The sequence below is a fragment of the Chanodichthys erythropterus genome, chromosome 22, assembly GCF_024489055.1.
Source record: "Chanodichthys erythropterus isolate Z2021 chromosome 22, ASM2448905v1, whole genome shotgun sequence".
Lineage (NCBI taxonomy): Eukaryota > Metazoa > Chordata > Actinopteri > Cypriniformes > Xenocyprididae > Chanodichthys > Chanodichthys erythropterus.
The window spans coordinates 2,832,733-2,854,918 of NC_090242.1; the positions used below are offsets into that span (position 1 = coordinate 2,832,733).

The window sequence follows — 22,186 nt, forward strand, 5'->3', positions numbered from 1 at the left end:
TCCACCATAAAACGTGCAAGAAGTAAATAAGGAACTGCTTGAATCAAGCTAGTGGTTTGCTGGACGCTAGACACTACTTCCGCATTTGTCCACGGCACTGTTGTCATGTGGTTTCTACGTCAGTAAAGTTGGTAACAAAGGTAACTGACGTCATTGACAGGCGACTGCACTGCCCCGTGTCTCTTGCTGCGTCCCAATTCGCCTACTTATACTACGTCCTAAAAGTATGTACTGTTTTTGTAAAGAAAAAGTACATACTTTTGAGTGTGTAGTAGAAGAGTATGCAAGTTTTGGGACATACTACCTCGTCATAACTGCATCTTTAACGGACGTTCTGTTGCTTAGTTACTCAACCTGTAACTGTTTAAACTACCCTGTCAATCATCTTGTCACAGTTTAAATCCTCCACATTGAATTAAATTTATTTTCCTACCGTTTCGGAGAGAAATGTAGTCGCACGTTGATCTGCCAGTCATGGGTATTTCATGCAGAGAACTCTCCTCATCTTTGCATAATGATGCATTTAAAAGTTAATGACCAAACACATCGTTATAAAAGTTCACAATGCTGTTGCAGATGAAATATAATGTGGATAACATTTAATAAATATCTTTTTGTCAGGTTAGACACTGCTTATTAATCATTCAAGCCCCTTTATCTTAACCGTCGTACCTCGCACGTCCGTCATGTTTGTAGTTTTTAAACACTTTTTATTCGTATTTGTAGTTCTAATCGAATCCTCGTCCACAGCGCAATGTGTTATGGGCAATATTAGCCGTTAGAAGTGTGCACGGATCTGCACTTCGAATTCTAACCGGAAAAAGTAGACCATCCGGGTATCTTTGGAATACTCATTTCAACATACTACGATTTTGGGACATACTAATTCTTTTTTCGAATACTATTTAGGACGCATAGTATGCGAATTGGGACGCAGCTTCTGTTTAGAATGGGAATTTTCCAGTGCCCAAGGAAGTCGACCGGAAGTTGAAGTCGGCCGAGTGCCGCCATCTTGTAGCAGAACTTCACTTGCGTTAGCATCCCCATTGACTCCCATTCGTTTTGGCGTCACTTTGACAGCGAATAACTTTACATCTGAGGCGTTTAAAGACTCCATTTGTCCATTATTTATTTCTAAAGATACACGACAATGTATAAAGGGCTCCATTACCTTCTATGTTACATTATGGCCCCGTAGAAACAGTTTTTGTAAAAATAGGCTAACGATTGCGTCATAACCACTCGACTCTCTGTCGCACCGTAGAGAAATAACCGTACAGACAGGAAGAGAAGCTCGCAGGCAATCGGGGAGATTATCTTAATATGGCGTATTGGCGTTACATTTTAAAATACTATACAAAATAATTAATCAGAATACTTACTCCTGCTCACTCACGCCAAAGAACTCCCCGCTCAAGCTCGCCGTCTCTGCAAGATTAATGATGGCAGTTTACACGCACAGCTACTAGAAGATTTACATCTGTCAGACAGGTTGCGGACGTCATCAAGCTTAGTGTGAGTCTGCGCGTCAGAAAAGGAAGTGCTAAAAATCGCTAAAAATGGGCTTCACTTGACTCAATTGAGTTCCAATGGGGTCGCTATGTCCATTTTTTTACTGTCTATGGAATTTTCTCATGATTTACAAGTAGTTGAAAACATTAGAGATATTGTTAGTAATCAGCTGGACAAAATATATAACACTTGCCTAGTGGTTTTTGGATATTTTACTGCAACAATTTTACATATTGTACCTTTAATATAGATTTACAGTAGTAACAATAAATTATATTTTATTATGATATGATTAATATATTTTAAATTATGATTGTTTCATTATAAATATGGGTATTATCTCTAAGATGGATACCCAATTTGATATGATATTTGCTATGTGAATCTAACTATGTCATGTCAAGAAATGGAAAAGTCAGCCAGCTATTATCATAGTGTGCCTTTGCCCCAACAGCAGGGGTGCTTTTTACCCCAAATACCATACTTTTACATATTCTTCCGTTATTGAAAAACTGTTGCTTGAATTACCTTGAATATAACTGAAAATCAAGACCTTTGTCTGAAAATACTAACATTAATTTAGGTACTTATTTCCAACTTAAATCAACATTTAAAAAAACATCAAATATTAGATCAAGCTACTCAGAATCAACATTGCGCTGCTGCCCGCAATCGCTAATTTGCACATACATTTTGAAAAACTGGAAAAAAAAAATATATATATTCTTAGATTTTTAATCTTGAAATATGAATTCAATGGCCTCATTGTATGTACTGGAAAAATGAATTAACTCAAGAAATACAAATAAAGTTAAAATACATTTATCTGATTAGTCCACACAACAAGATCATCATTCAACATTAATTTATGTAATATTTCATTTCCTTTCCATAAACTTTTAACAAAATGACCCTGTGACGGGGTGGTTCACTGTGATGGTGGTATGGACAAAGTGTTTCTCTATATATGATCTCCTGGTTATAACATTATTCATTAAACAGATAGTAAGTGAGTGAGTGAGTGAAAGAGATAGTGAGTAACAAGTGTGAGTGAGTGAATGTTTGGTTCTCTCACTCACTGCCAAGTCTGCGGTTTTCCCGTGGAATTGGGCTACTTTTACACTGTTGCCACATGTCAGCGGGTTTAAGCGACCCAAAATAACATAATATTTAGCCCTTGCAATGCTAAATTTCCAAGGGAACCCCACCAAAAAACAAATATTTAATCCCCCAGAACGTGATTTTTACCAGGGGACCAAACTGAGGGACGCGCACAAATCATAAAATATTTACAAAAAAATAAGGTTTATTGTGAATAAATATATTTTATGTAAACAGGGACACACATATAATCCTGAAAACAGTATATGTTTGAAAAAAAATATATAACTTATTTGGTGGTATTTTAGATGCAAATATCATGTTGGTCAACACAGACGTAAAATGAAAAATTATTATAAATACGTATGTTAATCTTCAAAAATGCATTTTATCATATATCATGTTAACAAGAAGACTTGAATTAATAACTTAAGCTTTGGAAACGCACTTTGCGACATTTTTTGGGCCTTAAACGTTGCGGACCCAAATGGCACCCGTTTCGTAGAACACCTCAAGCCATGGTCACACTAGACTTTGAATGTGCGAAATTTATTCGGATGCTGTAACGGTCGTGATATGACGTCATGGTCTACAACGTCTTTTTTATAAACATGAATTCAACACATAACTTAAAGTAATGCATTCAAAATGTAAAAATATAGAACCTACTCGACTTTACTGCAAAAAATATAATTCTTTTAATTCAGCCAAGAGGTCATGCCATGACGAATCGATCTTCTACTGGTCGCACGTCTTGATGTGATGCGAATTCGCAGGTCAGAGTTCACCAAACTTGAACTTTGGAACGCAGCGAAATGCGAAATTTTTCACACGAGCTTGCGTTTCCGGTCTGACGCATTCGCATGCGTTTGAATGGAAGTCAATGGAACGAAAAGTGCAGTGTGACCGCCCCTTCAGGAGGAAAAAGTAATGTCTATTCTCAGAACAAACACAACAGAACTCTACATAAAAGCTATTCACATGAGCACGTTTAAAATAAAGGGTTTCTCATTAACTTGATACGCTAATCCACATAGGAAGAACAGACATGCCTAGTTACTGTCCTGATGCAGACACATATCTGTTGATATCGTCTTGGTTTGGAGCGAGGTTTACGTGTGAAAATAAGCGGGGTAGCAAGAAATCTGCAGCGCACTGCAGTTCCATTTTTCACCACAGATTTACATTGGAAATGTGTGGGGCGCTGTAGAGCTAGGGAGGGCTCTGAGACCGGCTGCCCCACTTAGTATCATGAATACATGCCTGCCTCTTTATTTTAATATATCCTGCTCACTTTACGACTTAAATAGTCTAGAAAATCCGAAAAAAAAAAAAAAAAAAAATTATATATATATATATATATTTGTTGCAGAATGCTGAACACATTTATAATTTAATTAGAATTAATTCAGTTTATACAGAGGCCTATGTTTGGATGCTTCTCTTCCAGCAGCTGAATGGTTTCAGATCTCAGCCTTGTTGACGCCATATTCCAAGTATTTCATTTAACTCCCTAAAATTGAAAACAATGCTATTTTATGTATCGCTTTGGATGTACAATGCTTAAGTCATACTAGTACGTTATATATTACAAAATTTGGGTAGGATTTTAATGAAATTTCCATTTTTGAATGGTTGTTTTTTTTAAGTGAAAGATTAAAGTGATATCTTAATTAGAAATATTTTCCTAAATATACCTATACAACAAATATAGCAAGAAGAATATGAAACATTGCTTTTCTCAGCTGTGAGAAGAGTTCAGTCTCACGCGCATTCGATTTCGAACGCGTCTCTCAGGAATGTGATGACGCCATAATGAAATAGAGCGTTGTGTGTGCTAATTTAATTTGAGCAACGTCAGTTTTCTCTCAGTCTTCTCGTCGCTCATTCTATTGTTCGTATAAGAGTTAAGTGTTATCATGGCAATGTTGAAGAGAAAACGTAGTTTTCCCGCTCAGGTGTACGACTCTTACCACTGCGCATCCTCGACGTTTAGCACCGATGCGGCTAATGACCATCATCAGCCCGTTAGTTTTGTTGAGGAAAACGAGATGCCAACGAGAAAGAGGAGAAGGACGGATAGTTTTGAGAAGCTGCCGTCTCTTCATCTCTGTGACTGGAGCGGCAGCTCAGCTCAAGATACCGCTGTGAAATATGAGAGACGTGCTGAGGGTAAATCACTGTGCATTTGAGAATGTCATTAATTGTATGTTATCCACACATTCACACATTGTATCAAAATACATCTGAAGTTTGGTCAGATTTTTTCCCAAGACATAAATATTTAAACAAGGCTTGTTAAAAAAAACAACAACAAAAAAACAATAAAAAGTTAAATATGTATATCTAAAACATTTCAACTGAAGAATCACCAATATGATTATGCAATTTTTAATAATTATTATTGATTAAAACATGCTTTTATTCAATATCCCCTTCTTTAGATCAGGATTCTGTACAGTACAGTGTCTGTGCTCTAGAGGATCATGGTCTTCAGGAACCTCTTTCCAGTGGTCTTGAAGATCTTCCTCCTACAGATCAGCAGGTTCAAACCCCTCCAACTGCAGTTAACCTCAGTCCAGTCAGTCTAAGCTACAAATGACTGATTATATATATTAATATTTGGAAGAATTTTGCGGTCAGATCTCTTCTATGTGTAAGGTATGTTGTAGGCACCTACATTGATTTTTGTTTTTTGCATATAATCAGCCTGTTAGTGAGGGAAATGATAGTCAGGAGAGACAGAGGAGGAAGAGTAGTTTTGGAGAGCTGATCACTCTTCACTGGAGCTGCAGTTCAGGTCAGGGTCAGAAAGTGGAGGATCAGACCACTGCAGGCATCACACGTGAGAGACATGCTGACGGTAAATCCAGTGACCATTTGAGAATCTATTTAGAGAGCTCTGTGCATCATAAAATCTACATAATTTTCTGCTAGATATGAGTGTGGAACCGAATTCATAAATTAGGTGAAATTTTTCTGTTCTTTAGGATGAAGTGTCATTTATTACAATATGTTAAAAATCCACACTATCACATATTTGATCAAGTTAGATCAAAAATTATGATCAGATTTTTATTCCGGCACATCATGTATCGTTAAACACAGATGAACCCAAGCCGACATCTCTTATCACTGGCCGAAAGAGAAAACGAAGTTCTCACAGTGCTCAGGTGTACGACTCCCATCAGAGAACAACATCTGATATTGTGGCTGAAAACCATCAGCCCGTTAGTGTTGGTGAGGACACTGAGATGCCAATGAGAAAGAGGAGGAAGGGTAGTTTTAAAGAGCTGATCACTCTTCACTGGAGCTGCAGTTCAGGTCAGGGTCAGAAAGTGGAGGATCAGACCACTGCAGGCGTCAGCGAGAGACAGGCTGAGGGTAAATCCAGTGACCATTTGAGAATCTGTCTATTAGAGCGCTGTACATCATGAAGTCTACATAATGTTCAGGCATATTAATGATAACTTAAATGTTTAACATTCCCTGCTTTGGATTTCTACAGTAGATTATTACACTTACTGCTGCATGTCCATGCTTGACATTTCATGTCAACTAAAATGATTCATCTTTTAACAGACGACATTCTGAGCTGTTATGAAATCGGCAGATTGCTTGGTATGGGAGGATTCGGATCTGTCTATGAAGGGAAACGCTTGAGTGATGGCCGTGAGGTATAGTAATTTTTCTACACCGTAAACCCAAATAAGATGGCAAAACTCAAGAAAAATGGAGGCAATCTAAACAAAAACAAACATATAACACTTCATTTTAGTGCCATGGGCAAAGCATGCTGGGAAATAGAAATCTCAGTCCAGTTTCAGTTAAACTTAAATTTGTCTAAATTATAAGAAATCATTTCATAAAACTCAAAACAATTAAACAGTTCAGTTTACTTAAAATATATCAGTTCTGTGAACTTGAAAGAAAAAGAAAAGTGTTAAATACTCAAAGTTAATTTGACGGACCTAATTTGTATAATTTAAGTTTGTCCTACTCAAATCAATTAATTGTTGTGAGCGTTAGGGTTTACAATATTTAGCTAACAAATTGTTTTGTCTCTATATCCATTTCAAATCCTTTTATTGTTTATTATTTTCACTATTAAGTGCAATTGACATGTTGGAAATGTACACATTTTTTTTTGGTTGATCAGGTGGCAGTGAAATTTTCCAGACAGCCACGGAACATGAAATACATCTACATTGTAAGTAGACAACACGTGCTAATCTGTTTTTCCACTGTTTTCAAATTAAAATGAGTAAACACACTGACAGCACCACCTAAATCTTCATGATCTTTCTTTAGCCCGGTCATCCCACACCCCTTCCATTAGAGGTCGGCCTGTTGATGCTTGTTAACAGGGGCCCAAAAGTTCCAGAGATCATTGAGCTGCTGGACTGGCAAGACCAACCTGACCAATACATCGTGGTCTTGGAACGTCCTTCACCCTGCCAAGATCTGTGGAAGTTTAGGTTCCACGGCGGCACCATCAGTGAGGACACGGCACGTTTCATTATGAAGCAGGCAACAACGGCCGCTGACATGTGCTGTCGCCGTGGAGTTTTCCATCGTGACATAAAGCTAGAGAACTTGCTGATAAACACAGAAACACTTGAAGTCAAACTGATAGACTTCGGGTGTGGGGATCTCCTGCAGGAATCCGGATATGAAAGATTCGGTGGTATGTATTGTGCATCACCTGTAGTTTGGGACTTAAGTTCTAGTCACAAGTTAAATTGGTAACATATAAAGTAAACCAAATCTCACTTTTGAAGCAGCATTTTTTTTAATGCTGTAATATTTCAAGCTTACCTATCAAACAAAATCTCCCTTTTTTCTTTCTTCAGGCACTCGAAAGTACCGTCCACCTGAGTACTTCACAGGCAAGTATCATGGTGAACCATCTACTGTGTGGTCTCTGGGAGTGGTCTTGTTCTTGCTGGTGTGTGGACACTTTCCAAAACCCAGAGACACACAGATGATTGATGACGACGTCTGGTTTAAACCTGGCTTGTCAAATGGTAAGATGGCATTCATCACAAAAAGATGGCTTTATAAAAGTTGGGTAATGTGGATAAATCAGGAATTTTTCCTTATTTTCTGAACATACATTATAGAACAGTCAAATCTTACATCTTAATACGAAGTTTAAAGTAATAATCTGACTCTCTTCCATTGTTCTGCACAGAATGCTGCCACCTGATTCGATCCCTCCTGCAGGAAAACCCAAGCCGGCGAATTGAGTTGAGGGAAATCCTTCAACATGAATGGTTTAAGGTACTTTGCCTGAGATCAGCTCCAAATGATTTTGAAGATAGATTCACTTTTCAAGATTTTAAAAATGTTTTCACAATTTTTTTCCCAAACAGTTTTTGTTCTTTAAGAACGTTGCCTATGTATTTGTTTTTATATGTAGTTTGTGTATTGTGAATAGAAATGTATTCTAATTGTAATGTATATAGACTAGAACCTTGATTTGTTTTTGTTTTTTTCTTCAGGAATAAGAATAAGAAGAATAAGACTCACAGAATAAGACATGCACAGGAATATGTAAATTGTGAAAATGAAATGAAAACTTTACCACAACAGTTCCAGAGTTCCTGATACAAGTGGCATCCCTCCCTCCATGCCTTTATATTTTTTATTTAATCTTTGTACTTTTGACTGAATTGTTTGCTGCTGTACAAACTTGGCTGTTTTTGTTCATTAAATATAATTGTTCAATAAATAATATTGGTGTACCTGTTATTGAGTAACGGTCTGTGTTAGTGGAGAGGATTTTTCAGCAACTTCATTGCAGGTTACATTGACTTGATCTAGAGAATGAAAGCTCTAACAGATGCAGGTAATCACACTCTATATTCCTCTCTCTCATAATACTCTACTAATACACTAATTAATTTATTGAAGCAGCCCAAGCTGTCATTGCTACTAGTTCTAAAGTGACATTTCACTTGCAATATACGTCAAAATAGGGAAGAAAAGTCTTGTTTCATGTTGACTTTAAAGCAGTTTGATATGACTAGCTAAATATATAATACGTGTATTATTAAACAGTTAAAATGTGTCCCCCTCCACCCCCGAAATACGATCGATTTTAAAATCAAAATATAAAAAACACAGTAACTACAAAAAACAAACAAACATGGTTTTACTACAGTAACCATGGTTTAAATGTTGAATTTACAAAAAGCTTCCATCTTGAAGCATTGCAACTGAATTAATGCGCTTTCACATTTTATGTATGTTGTAGAAGTGAACAAAGTGTAAAAATCGTTTGAAGAACCACAAGGGACGTAATACCATAACATGAAAAGTTCAGTTAATAGCGGAAAGTTGGTTTTGAGCCAGTGTTTGAAATGAGTGCCAAACAGATTGTTTTTTTCACCTGCCTCATTCCTGTTAGTCTACTGCACTGAACACAACTTTGCGCTGTTACTGCTTGTCTAAAGATGTCACGCCAAAGGAGAAATGTGCAGCATACCTGTTCAGGAACACACTGTGTACCATGAAAATACAGCATGAGATTATGATTATTACTTTCAAATGTAAATGGAGATATACACCACAATGGACCCCATAACTTTAAATGTGCTGTATAACACTGCAACTTGTATCACAAATTTATGTAAAGCGAGATCAGCCTCTTATATAGATTGCCGTGAAATGTTACTTATAAGGAGCACATATAGCATAAACCAAAAGCAACCAGTGGTTTAGGTAGTGGGGGTCAAGTGACAGCAACCAACTATTAAAGGATTAGTTCACTTTCAAATGAAAATTACCCCCAAGCTTTTCTCAGCCTCAAGCAATTCTAGGTGTATGACTTTCTTCTTTCTGATGAACACAATCAGAGATATATTAATAAATACCCTGACGCATATGAGCTTTATAATGGCACAGAGCGGGATCAACGAGTATGAGCTGAAGAAAGTGCATCCATCCACATCCATCCATCATAAACGTGTACATGTCCACATGACGCCGGGGGGTTAAAGGGTTAGTTCACCCAAAAATGTAATTTGTTACTCACCCTCATGCCGTTCCACACCCACATTGTTAATCTTCGGAACACAACTTAAGATATTTTAGTTGAAATCTGATGGCTCCATGAGGCCTGTGTAGGAAGCAATGATATTTCCTCTGTCAAGATACATAAAGGTACTAAAAATATATTTAAATCAGTTCATGTATATTAATATTAATATTATAAAGCGACGAGAATATTTTTGGTGGGCCAAAAAACAAAACAAAATAACAACTAATATAGTGATGGCCGATTTCAAAACACTGCTTCGGAGCGCCAACGCCATATGATTTCAGCAGTTTGGCGGTTTGACATGCGAGCCGAATCATGATTCGATACGCTGATTCATGATGCTCCGAAGCTTCATGAAGCTTGTTTTAAAGCGGCCATCACTAAATAAGTCGTTATTTTGTTCAAATATATTCTTGTCACTTTATAATATTAATATTGAACCACTGTAGTCACATGAACTGATTTAAATATGTTTTTAGTACATTAATGGATCTTGAGAGAGGAAATGTCATTGCTTATGTAAAAAGCTTAACTGACAAGACACCAGTTTAATTTTTTTTATCATTTGAAGGCGGTCTGGAGGAAGCTAGATATTTTACTTTATAACTTATTAAATATGGATATTTTTCTTACACAAACGCCTCGCTTCACTTCAGGCCTTTATTAACCTTCCGGGGCTGTGTGGAGTATGTTTATGATGGATGGATGTGGATGGAGACACTTTCTTCAGCTAATACTTGTTGATCCTCACTCACTGCCTTTATAAAGCTCAGATGATTCAGGATATTCATTAATATTTCTCTGAATGTGTTTATGCTGCAAAGGCAGCAATAAAAATTGCAGAAACAAAAATGGGAATATTCCTTTTACTCCCTTCACTGCAGAGCCCTCTTATGAGGCCTTGAAGGCATCCTCTTCCCACTGCTGAGGTTGCCATTTTTCTACTGGAGAATATTCATAAGGGTATGTGTTCACAAATCCATTTCCCTTTTCTACACGCTCACCGAGGTGAAGACAGCAGTCACATCCATATTGCCATTAAACTGTGTGCTGTCTTTTGGCTTTGGTCTGGCAACAGCATCAAAAGCACTTACAACTGCAAAAAATCTACTAGTGCGAATCTCATCACCATCAATCAACTGTAGTCCTGTCTCTTTTAAAACTTCCATCTCTTCAACACATGGCTTTAAAAAGGTCTCAATGACTGGCTTTGACTTGCCAAACCATAGTGAGGACAGCAGGATATGTTCTTTTCTCATAGCTGGTGGCAGCTCATTGATTGTTACTTGTACTGGCCAGGGGGATCACTGAGATGATTCAAAGATGGGAATTCCATCACAATTCCACAGTCAAATCCCACTGGCCAAATGTTTTGTTCTGAATGTGATCTTTCATGATGTCACCATCAAAAATGTCACGAATTGTGTCATCCCATACCCATTCAGCTTTATTTATTGGCTGTTGGGAGTTCTTTTTCAGATTTTCAAGGACGTCTTTCAATGAGGAAGACAATAGCAAATAGATCATGAATGATCCACTTTTAAGATTAGAGGCAAGATCAAAAGGAAGATCACAATGAGGACATTTGGTGAATAATGTTACATCCTTACAAATGTATCCTTTGCATGACTCACAGTAAAAAATGAATTTCAAACTGATTTGTAATGGATTAAAAAGTACTTATCAAATAGGTACTTTGTGGCTGAAAGAATACTTGGAAACTAGATGTGCAGCCATGACAGGAAATCTTTCAGACTCTCTCCACTTATTTTATGATGGAGGACAAATGAGAGAATCATTAAAATTAATTTTCACAACTAACATGATCATTATAAAGGTGTTTAAATGACAAAACACATTTGCTTCCACATATCCGACAATCGGAATATATCATATAATTCATGATATATTAAAAAAGTTTGTAAATAAACTAGCACTTTGAACGAATTGGTTGAAGGATTAAACTCACTAATTAAGCAAGTGACTTGCCACCACCTACTGGGGGTTTTACAAACCCGAATCCAAAAAAGTTGGGACACTGAACAAATTGTGAATAAAAAAGGAATGCAATAATTTACAAATCTCATAAACTTATATTTTATTCACAATAGAATATAGATAACATATCAAATGTTGAAAGTGAGACATTTTGAAATGTCATGCCAAATATTGGCTCATTTTGGATTTCATGAGAACTACACTGTAACGAGGTCAGTAGATATGGGAAGAAGGAGGCGGGAACCGGCGAACTTTCAAACAAACTTTAATGTAAAATAAACAAAGAACAAAACGAAAGTTATTTTATTTTTTATTATGTTTGTGTGGCCGGCAGACGTCCGCGAGGGTCTGCCGGCCACACAATCATAATAAAAAATAAAATAAAGTCCAGGCCTGGTCCTCTCTCGTCCTTCACGGTAGTCGCTCCTCCTTTTATGCTCCCGGAGCTCCTCCGTGAGGGACTCAAGGCCGGTGCGCCTCCCAGGTGAAGCTCATTAACACTCGCGCCACCGGCCTCGCGCCGTTCCCTCACGGCTCTCGCCCGCCCTGGTCGCAACATACACATTCCGAAAAAGTTGGGACAGGTAGCAATAAGAGGCCGGAAAAGTTAAATGTACATATAAGGAACAGCTGGAGGACCAATTTGCAACTTATTAGGTCAATTGGCAACATGATTGGATATAAAAAGAGCCTCTCAGAGTGGCAGTGTCTCTCAGAAGTCAAGATGGGCAGAGGATCACCAATTCCCCCAATGCTACGGTGAAAAATAGTGGAGCAATATCACAAAGGAGTTTCTCAGAGAAAAATTTCAAAGAGTTATCATCATCTACAGTGCATAATATCATCCAAAGATTCAGAGAATCTGGAACAATCTCTGTGCGCAAGGGTCAAGGCCGGAAAACCATACTGTATGCCCGTGATCTTCGGGCCCTTAGACAGCACTGCATCACATACAGGAATGCTACTGTAATGGAAATCGCAATATGGGCTCAGGAATACTTCCAGAAAACATTGTCGGTGAACACAATCCACCGTGCCATTTGCCGTTGCCGGCTAAAACTCTATAAGTTAAAAAAGAAGCCATATGTAAACATGATCCAGAAGCGCAGACGTTTTCTCTGGGCCAAGGCTCATTTAAAATGGACTGTGGCAAAGTGGAAAACTGTTCTGTGGTCAGACCAATCAAAATTTGAAGTTCTTTTTGGAAAACTGGGACGCCATGTCATCCTTACTAAAGAGGACAAGGACAACCCAAGTTGTTATCAGCACTCAGTTCAGAAGCCTGCATCTCTGATGGTATGCGATTGCATGAGTGCGTGTGGCATGGACAGCTTACACATCTTGAAAGGCACCATCAATGCTGAAAGGTATATTCAAGTTCTATAACAGCATATGCTCCAATCCAGATGTCGTCTCTTTCAGGGAAGACCTTGCATTTTCCAACATGACAATGCCAGACCACATACTGCATCAATTACAACATCATGGCTGCGTAGAAGAAGGATCCGGGTACTGAAATGGCCAGCCTGCAGTCCAGATCTTTCACCCATAGAAAACATTTGGCACAGCATCATAAAGAGGAAGATGCGACAAAGAAGACCTAAGACATTGAGCAACTAGAAGCCTGTATTAGACAAGAATGGGGCAACATTCCTATTCCTAAACTGGAGCAACTTGTCTCCTCAGTCCCCAGATGTTTGCAGACTGTTATAAAAAGAAGAGGGGATGCCACACAGTGGTAAACATGGCCTTGTCCCAACTTTTTTGTTGATGCCATGACATTTAAAATCAACTTATTTTTCCCTAAAATGATACATTTTCTCAGTTTAAACATTTGATATGTCATCAATGTTGTGTTCTGAATAAAATATTGAAATTTGAAACTTCCACATTATTGCATTCTATTTTTATTCACAATTTGTACAGTGTCCCACCTTTTTTGGAATCGGGTTTGTACAAGTTTCACTTTTAGAATGGAATAAGTGAAATAAATCCAACTTTTTAAAGATATTCTAATTATATGACTAGCACCTGTAATCCATTTACCGCTGACTCAGTCAAAGTTACGTTATTGCGGCATTAGATGGCAGAAAAAGACTCTTTATGAGTGAAAAAGACTCTTTATGAGTGAGTAGCAAAGACTTTTATATTGGAAGGGACTGAAACAAGGTTGTAAACAAGGACGTTGTTTTCACTTTAAACAATTCCTTTTAAGATGCAACCTACAAATGCATTGACTAGCCCTGTAATGGGAAATCTCCTTAACTGTTAAAAGGATAAAGACAAAGATATTGCTTTCCTCAGCAGACATTCAAACTAATTTTGTGATTATGACTATAAGATTGACCTGAAGAATATCAGCTAACTGCAGGTAATGTATTTCTCTCACTAATACAATAAGCTTCAATGAAGCGTTCCTTCGTTGCTAGTGCTGATATAGAGACATATCGCATGGCAACTTGTGTGATTGCTCATATTATATGATATTATATTATATTATATTATATTATATTATATTATATTATATTATATTATATTATATTATATTATATTATAATGGAAACACATTATATATAAATAAGATAAATAACACAGGCAGTAATGACTATCCCTGACTAACACAAACCCCATTACATAACACTATAAAATGAAATAAAATATAGAAAAAACATGAAATCCAAAGCCATAGTGTATTTTTAATTATCTGGAAAAGTATCACATAAATACATTTTAACGTGGCACATATTAATAACATAAAATGTATATAAATATGAATAGCTGCAATATTTTGTCAGGAATAGGAGGCAGATTGTCAAGCAGAGTGGTGTGTTCCCTTGAGACCTGCATTCATAAAACAAAGAATAGAAAAATGTCAAAATAACAGCACCAGGATAATATAACATCAACTAAAAATGATCAATATGGTCATTAAAACACAAATCAACACACCTTTTATTGTTCCGAGGTGTGCCGGTGTTTTCTCCTGTTACACAATAAATGCAGAATGTAAAGCTGAATATTTTCATAAAATATACAATAATACTGTAATTCAAACTGTACTTACTTTTGATGGTGACTCCAGTCACTCCAAACTTTATTAATTAGTGGGTCCTGAGCTCGGACGCAGAAAGTATATGGTCTTTTGATGTCCACCTTGTAATGTGTCTCATTGGTTTCCATTTTCTATATTACCAGAAATTAACACAGTTAATATTCAGATCCTAATAAACTGATCTTGAAAATAATAATAATAAATAAAAAAAATCAAGGAAAGTGGCTTACTTCAACTCGACTTCCTGTGTGATCACAGTCATGACTGTTGGGAACCACTTTCACCTCATAGGAGAGAAGAAAGAAACTGCAGGGGAAACTCCACGTCTTAGGGGGGCGCCACTCAAATTCATCATCTTCGATCTTGGTGATGCTAACTTTATCTGGTTTGGCTGAGAGTTTGATTTGATGTGGTTAGAGTTAGGGCAGAAATAATGGTTTAATGGAAATCACCAGTCTAGTACAGTGGTTCTCAACCAGGGGACCAGGACAAACTAGGGGCTTCAAGATGACTTAAAATGATTTATCTGGAAGGAATATACATTTTTGAGTAAAAAAAAAATATATATATATATATATGTATTATATATGTGTATATAAATATATCACAATATATGTGCCCATATATTGTGAAAAATTGGGGGCCTTGGGGTCAAAAATGATTAATAACCACTGGCCTAGTATTACTTAAATGTTACTAACGCCTTTGGCTTGCTTAGTTGGGGACACTTGACATTTGACTTGACATTTGATATTCAACAGTGCTTTGATCTGCCTGCACTGACACTATTCTTTAAGGTTCGCTGTGCAGCCAAAATAATGTACCAGTTATCACTGTAAAGCTGCTTTGACACAATCTACATTGTAAAAAGCGCTATATAAATAAAGGTGACTTGACTTGACTTGACTAACAAATTGATAATTTTATAAATAACTAGTTCATATTCTTGTGGCAAAAGAAGTGCGCTTAATTCCATTGAATGTGGATCTTAAAGGTATTTTTTAAAAACTGTACTAGCAGTTTCTACATTTTCATGACAGTTTCTTAATATACTTAAAGTACACTTTTTAAAAAGTGCACCTTGACAAAATGAATAAACTAAAAGTTTAACATTAAACCACATTTTAAATCATTATGTGTTAATAATCTTTTAAATAAGTACAATTATTTTGATGTTGACTAACATACTAAAGCACATGTTGAGTATGTGATTATAATTTGTACTGTTATTTGATATTACATACATAAGTTAATATAATTTTAATGTATTAAATTGCAGCTTAATTACAAATGTGTAATTACAAATATATATTTTAAAACATGACATGCAAGTTTTAATAGAAATTACATTAAAGTAACTTTAGTTTACCATAAGTAAAGAAAATATAATTATAAAAATTACATATAAAATCCTACTTAAGTGGGTCAAAAGTTTAACTAAAGTTTAACTTGTAAGTTTAACTAATTGCATTTATTATAAATGTAAACTAAAATACATTTCCATTTGATTGCAAACATGCAATTAAGTGTTGAAATATTAGATTCAGTTAACACTTATTATTTCTGTAATAAATACTCTTTTAATGAAGTGTATGCTGAACTGTACTGTACTACACATACTGCCCACAAAATTGGTCAGTTGAGCTACAATTTTTGTTAAGTATCATATATTTGTGTTCATATAAATTATGGGTCCACAGTAAATGTAAACAGCTTGGATCCCAAATCTGAAGTCCATTACATATAGTGACCACCCGGGGGCACAAAAGCTCTTACCAATGTCTCGGATGAAGAAAGTCCTCTGGTGTTCCTCCAGCCTATACAGGTTTCTGACGAACAGAGTGAGATTGATGCTCCTAGGCTCTTCGGAGTAAGGACAGTATTCGTTGTCAATACAAGTCAGTCCAGAGATATCCGAGTCCAGAGTGCAGTTGATGAGGCTAGAGTTCCTGCAGAAACACATGCCCAGTTTAGCTTTGATTTGCTCTTTCAACATAAGCCTAATTAAATTGATTATTTGTTCTTGATAAATAATTAATCCAGATTAAGAATATTTCTGAATCATTACCGTATTGCTGTGAAATATACCACGGCTCTTTTGTTCCGTTCCTGATGCCACTTCCAAGAGCAATGAAACTGTCCATTATAGTTTCTCGCAGTGCAAGAAACAAATTCTAGACAGACAAAAAATTTTTGCAGTTTTATTTAAGTCCAATACAGTGAGAAAAGCTGATAAAATGTTTATGTTACATAAATCATGTGTAAAGTTAATTTTTACATATCTCTTTTTATCCCTCCATGAATCAGAAAATGTCAACAGGCAGAAAAAAATGTTATATAAACCAGGCGAATAAACAAACCCCTTCGTAAAAAGCTTCAGAATATAGATACATAGGCATAAATCTGGAAAGTTTGGTGTTTTTAAAAGCTACTGAAGTGGAGATTTTGTACAGACATAAACAGATAAAGTGCAATAAACACTTCTTTCCACTAGTCTGAAAGAAGACATGTTATGGAAGCAAAATAACTCAATAACGCCTAATTTACAATTTGTTCAGACTCTTTCACAGATGCGAGCTCCAGGCCGTCAGCGGCCGTTCAGCGCTCATGTACCCACAGAGAACGGCTTAATCTCAGCCAGTCCTGTGGGTATTTGCCGCTGGCTCATATGTAAATAGTGGTTAAACGAGATATAATTAATTTAGGGTACATCAAAAGGGCAATCTTTGGTCTTATTAATTTATTACTTGTTCCAGAGCAAAGCTTTATATTTAGGCTATATTTAACTTAAATCATGTACTAGAGCGCTACTTTTGCTACTTTTGTTTGACTGAATTGTTTGCTTGCTTTTTATTTATTTGATTGTGTTTATTGCTTGTTTGTGTTTATTTCTTTTATAATGGCTATTGTTGTTAATTTAAATATTGTTGTTCAATAAATATTATTTTATATAAATAATATGCCATATATTGAGAAAGGGTCCGTCAACAGTATCAGTGAAATTTACATTAATACGCCATTAGATGACGGCAAAGACTCTCTTTAAGAGTGAGTCAGAACAAGGAGGTTTGTTTCTGTGGGAAATCCCCTTAACATTTAAAAGCACAAAGATATCCCTTTCCTCATCGGACATTCAAACAGATTTTTTATAATGGATATAATATTATGGACATCGACCTGAAGAATAAATGCTATATCAGATGCAGGTAATACACTCCTTTAGTCGATCTCTTTCATAATACCAACAAAATACAGTAAGCTAATTCTAAAATGATTCTAAAACGTTTTAGAATTAAAAGGCTCAACTGTTAAACTGTCAACTTGAGATTTGAATTTGTGGCGGAAGGAAGTAGTGCTGCACAAATGAGGGTTTTAAAGACACTCCGTTGTTATTTATTTACACACTCGTGCCTTAGAACTGTTGTATAAACGCAATATCACGCAAGTAGCGTGCGATATGACTGTATATCAGCACACTGTGATTAGCTATGGTCGAATCACAGCTGTGCTGATATACAGCCATATAGCCATGTTTCCTCCTAGTACTTTTGCGAATACACCATGAACACAGACATATTCTTTCTATTTACCTCCATCACTGGATTTTGTAAGAACTCCTCCTTTAGGAAACTTGACTGGATGGACCAGTAATAGTGTGTGATTCAGGAGATCTCCATTTGCTCTGTGACATGTGAAGTTTCCGCCACGCAGCCCATCTATCGTAACAGTGATGCGGTTTCCTGTCTCGGAGATGCTTTCCCCATTCCTCTCCCAGTGAATCTGCTGTCCTTCATATTGCTCTCCACAATGCAGTGACACCTCTAAGCTGGACAGATCTGACACCTCCAGAACCTCAACTGCAACAGAAAAGCTCATTCATCAGACTTGCCACTGGATTTCATGACACATTAAAGGATGAAAAAAGATTTTTTTTACATTTATTATTTATAATGTTTATAATGTTACAAAAAAATTTTTTTTAATTATTTTTGTTCATCAATGAATGTATCACAGTTTCAAATTAAATATTAAGAGGAACAACTGTTTTCAAGAAACAACGAGAAATGTTTTGTGCACTGGTAAACATTAATAGTAACACTTTATTTTGATGGTCTAAAGGGGACCATCAAAATAAAGTTGCCATTATGTTCACCAGGGTTGTTTATTTGATAAAAAAAAAAAAAAAAAAAGGTTTATTTGAACATATTTTAAAACATCTATTTTAAAATATGGTAACATCTTTATTTTGATGCTCACCAACAGACATTCTACTGACTATAAGTAACTTTGCAAGTACATGTCAACTTATTCTACTAACCCTACCCCTAACAGTCTACTAATACACTACTAATACTTTAATGAGAGTTAGTTGACATGTAGCAAACATTACGTATAATCAACAGAATGTCTAAAGTGGGACCATTAAAAAAAAAAAAAAAAAAAAAAAAGCAATAAATGAGATTTAAGCAATAGTCACCATTTGGCTTGAGGAACCTCAGTGAAGTGCTGCTTGCCAACTGAAGGACAGCTTGCAGAATAAAAAAGTAAATCTTGTTCATCTAAAAAATAAAGGAAAATGAATTGTTAATATTATAGTATTATTGTGTACATTTTGAAAAAGTTGATGTTAATATAGAAGTAAATATTAAGTTAAGTTAGTCACGGCAAAATCATAAACAGTGTTTAATAAACATTCTCAAAAATAATGTTCTTATAATATCTAAATAATAGCCCACACTGCTGTGCATATAAGCAGTCCAGATGTGAAGGATACCTTATTTGAATCTTACCTTGAACTGAATGAGTTGTGGTGACACTTTTGCCTTTCACTGAAGTCGTTTTGAACCTGAGCAGCATTTATATATGTATGTTATACAGAAGTGTGAATTCCAGCAAACAGAAGTGAGAAGCGCTGAACAAAGGGATGTGGAAACCAAAGTGGTGAATCCATTTTTTCGGGATTTCCATGTAATGTAGTAGGGGCTTAAGCATGAGAAACACCTTACAGGTCATCTCTAGCAATTAAATAATCACTTAGCAAATTTGTGCAAATTTTTTTGTGATTCATATTTTCACATATTTTTTTTTTTTTTTTTCACTTTCTACACACACACACACACACACACACACACACACACACACACACACACACACACACACACACACACGTGTGATTACATATACTGTGTATATATTATTTTATTGTAATTTATAATTAAACAATTTTGTAAGAAAGGCATCAATATGAGCTTTATATTACACATACTCAGATCTGTGTGTGTGTGTTTATATATATATATATATATATATATATATATATATATATATATATATATATAAAATTGTAATTTGTCATTTATATAATATAGTTAGAAATATGTTTTAGATATGAAAGGCTTCAATATGGGATATTGTCATTTATAAATATATAGTAAGTTAGAAATATATAATTATATATTTATAAATTACTATATGTTGATGCCTTTCATATATATATATATATATATATATATATATATATATATATATCTGTGTGTGTGTGTGTGTGTGTGTGTGTGTGTGTGGAATTATACGTTTATAAATTACGATATATATTTACTTATTACTATATGCTCTAAAAATATATTGTAATTTATGAATATACAATTACATATTTAAAATGACTATATAATTACATATTTTTAACATGAATTGCATCAATATGGGAGCATATGGTAATTTAAAAATATATATCGAATTTAAAAATATTTCATTATATTTTTAACATATGAATTGCATAAATATGGGAGCATATAGTAATTTATAAATATATAACTACAAATTTTTAACATATGAATGGCAACAGTATGGCCCTTACATTTCTTCAGGTGAAGTTAATGGTGAAAATGAATTAGGTTCGCTGCTGCCAAATGCAAATGTGTCAATGTGACCAATCGTAACGTAGATATGTTATGATTATGCGATTATGCACTAGTGGCACTTGTTCAGATATTACACCACAGTCTCTGTCTTAGTGTGAGTTACACATTTTAGTGATGTGTAAAAGTGCTGACCACTAGAGAAAGTGTGTACCTTTATCCACGTAGTGTTCATCGACCACAAACCAAACTAAGCTACAGAACAGAAGAATGGAATGGAAGGGAATTCCCAAGATCCTCAATATGACGACTATACAACAATGACAATGCATAGCGGTGTGATAAAGGCACATTGAAACATTTGAAACTAAAGCCACAAAACCTATATGTATTTTTATGACATGATAAAGTAGGTCGAACATTACATGGTTGCATAGTTTGTAAATAAATTTAAAAGGGTAAATTGTTGAACATCAGCATTAAAATGACTCAGAAATGTTCTAGAGTGGTCACAATTGCTCTAACATCCACTCAAATCCTGCCTCCAAATCAATAATGTTCATGCTGATAATGAGGAGGAAGTTTATGTGATGCTTCATAAATGTATCCGCAATAAAGATTTCTTCTCAAACCATTGGTTAAAATGTATTACACATTACCGGCATTGTCATTCTTGTGTATAGTTCCACAGTTCCTCTAATATGATAACCTAAAAACCAAGTTTATTAATTATTAACAGCCACACATCTATAAAAACCTCTAAAGCTTTCATAACTTGCAAAGTAATAAAGGAGAGGGGAAAAATCATTCCTCTCAGGAAATAAAGAAAATCCAGGGTGAACTGCGACTTCCCCATCATAACACAAAGGACTCTTTGAATGGGCTGAATAAAGCACATATTTAACTGAAACCTATTTTTTAACTAAATAAAGCACATATTTTACTTGATTTAGAGCTGAGGCTCGCACAGCCGGTCACACGTCTGCTCAGAAATCCAAGCCAACAGTCTTAATAAACATGAAATGTTATTCATATTTAATAAAAACTTAATTATGAGTATAGTTACCCTTAGTAGCTTCAACTTTGCTGACACTGGATCAAATAAATAGGCTATATACCTAGAACTGGTTATTACCAATAATTCATTAATAGAAATATCAAACTAGGGGCATCAGCAAAATAAATAAATGTTAGTATTTAAAACTTTTTTTTTTTAAATATGAAATATTGCTTCAAATACATATTTCATTATTCTATTAAAATTCATACATGTGCACACACATTTAAAAAATATAATACATTTTATACACTACTGTGTAAAAGTTTGGGGTTGGAAAGATTTTATTTTATTTTATGAAAGAAATTAATACTTTTATTGAGCAAGGATGCATAATGACTGTAGATTTAGAAATTCAGCTTTGCCATCAGGAACAAAAATTGCAATCACAGGAACATTGTAAAATATAATATTAAAAATAATTTTTAAAAAAATTATTTAAAATTATAATAACATTTTACAATATCATTTTTACTGGTTTTTAGTGTGTGTGTGTTTTTTTTAATAAAAGAAATAGTCGTTGTGAGCATTAGAGACTTATTTCATTTTTTTAAAAAAAAATT

At 35.2% G+C, this 22,186-nt stretch overlaps 2 protein-coding genes across 2 annotated transcripts; one reads left to right on the forward strand and one right to left on the reverse strand.

Moving 5' to 3' along the window:
* Positions 1-6,194: 6,194 nt before the first annotated feature.
* On the forward strand, positions 6,195-8,123 carry LOC137013285 (serine/threonine-protein kinase pim-2-like). Its single transcript, XM_067376965.1, has 6 exons — positions 6,195-6,290; positions 6,773-6,823; positions 6,925-7,300; positions 7,467-7,640; positions 7,808-7,896; positions 8,118-8,123. Exons 1-6 carry the CDS (start codon positions 6,237-6,239, stop codon positions 8,121-8,123), a joined length of 750 nt encoding a protein of 249 aa, XP_067233066.1. The 5' UTR covers positions 6,195-6,236.
* Positions 8,124-14,395: 6,272 nt separating this feature from the next.
* Positions 14,396-19,524, reverse strand: il12bb (interleukin 12B, b). Its single transcript, XM_067376684.1, has 9 exons — positions 19,499-19,524; positions 19,186-19,267; positions 18,299-18,565; positions 16,777-16,882; positions 16,485-16,657; positions 14,939-15,099; positions 14,721-14,839; positions 14,606-14,639; positions 14,396-14,497 (listed from the first exon to the last, which is right to left on the reverse strand). Exons 2-8 carry the CDS (start codon positions 19,265-19,267, stop codon positions 14,609-14,611), a joined length of 939 nt encoding a protein of 312 aa, XP_067232785.1. The 5' UTR covers positions 19,499-19,524; the 3' UTR covers positions 14,396-14,497; positions 14,606-14,608.
* Positions 19,525-22,186: the final 2,662 nt, after the last annotated feature.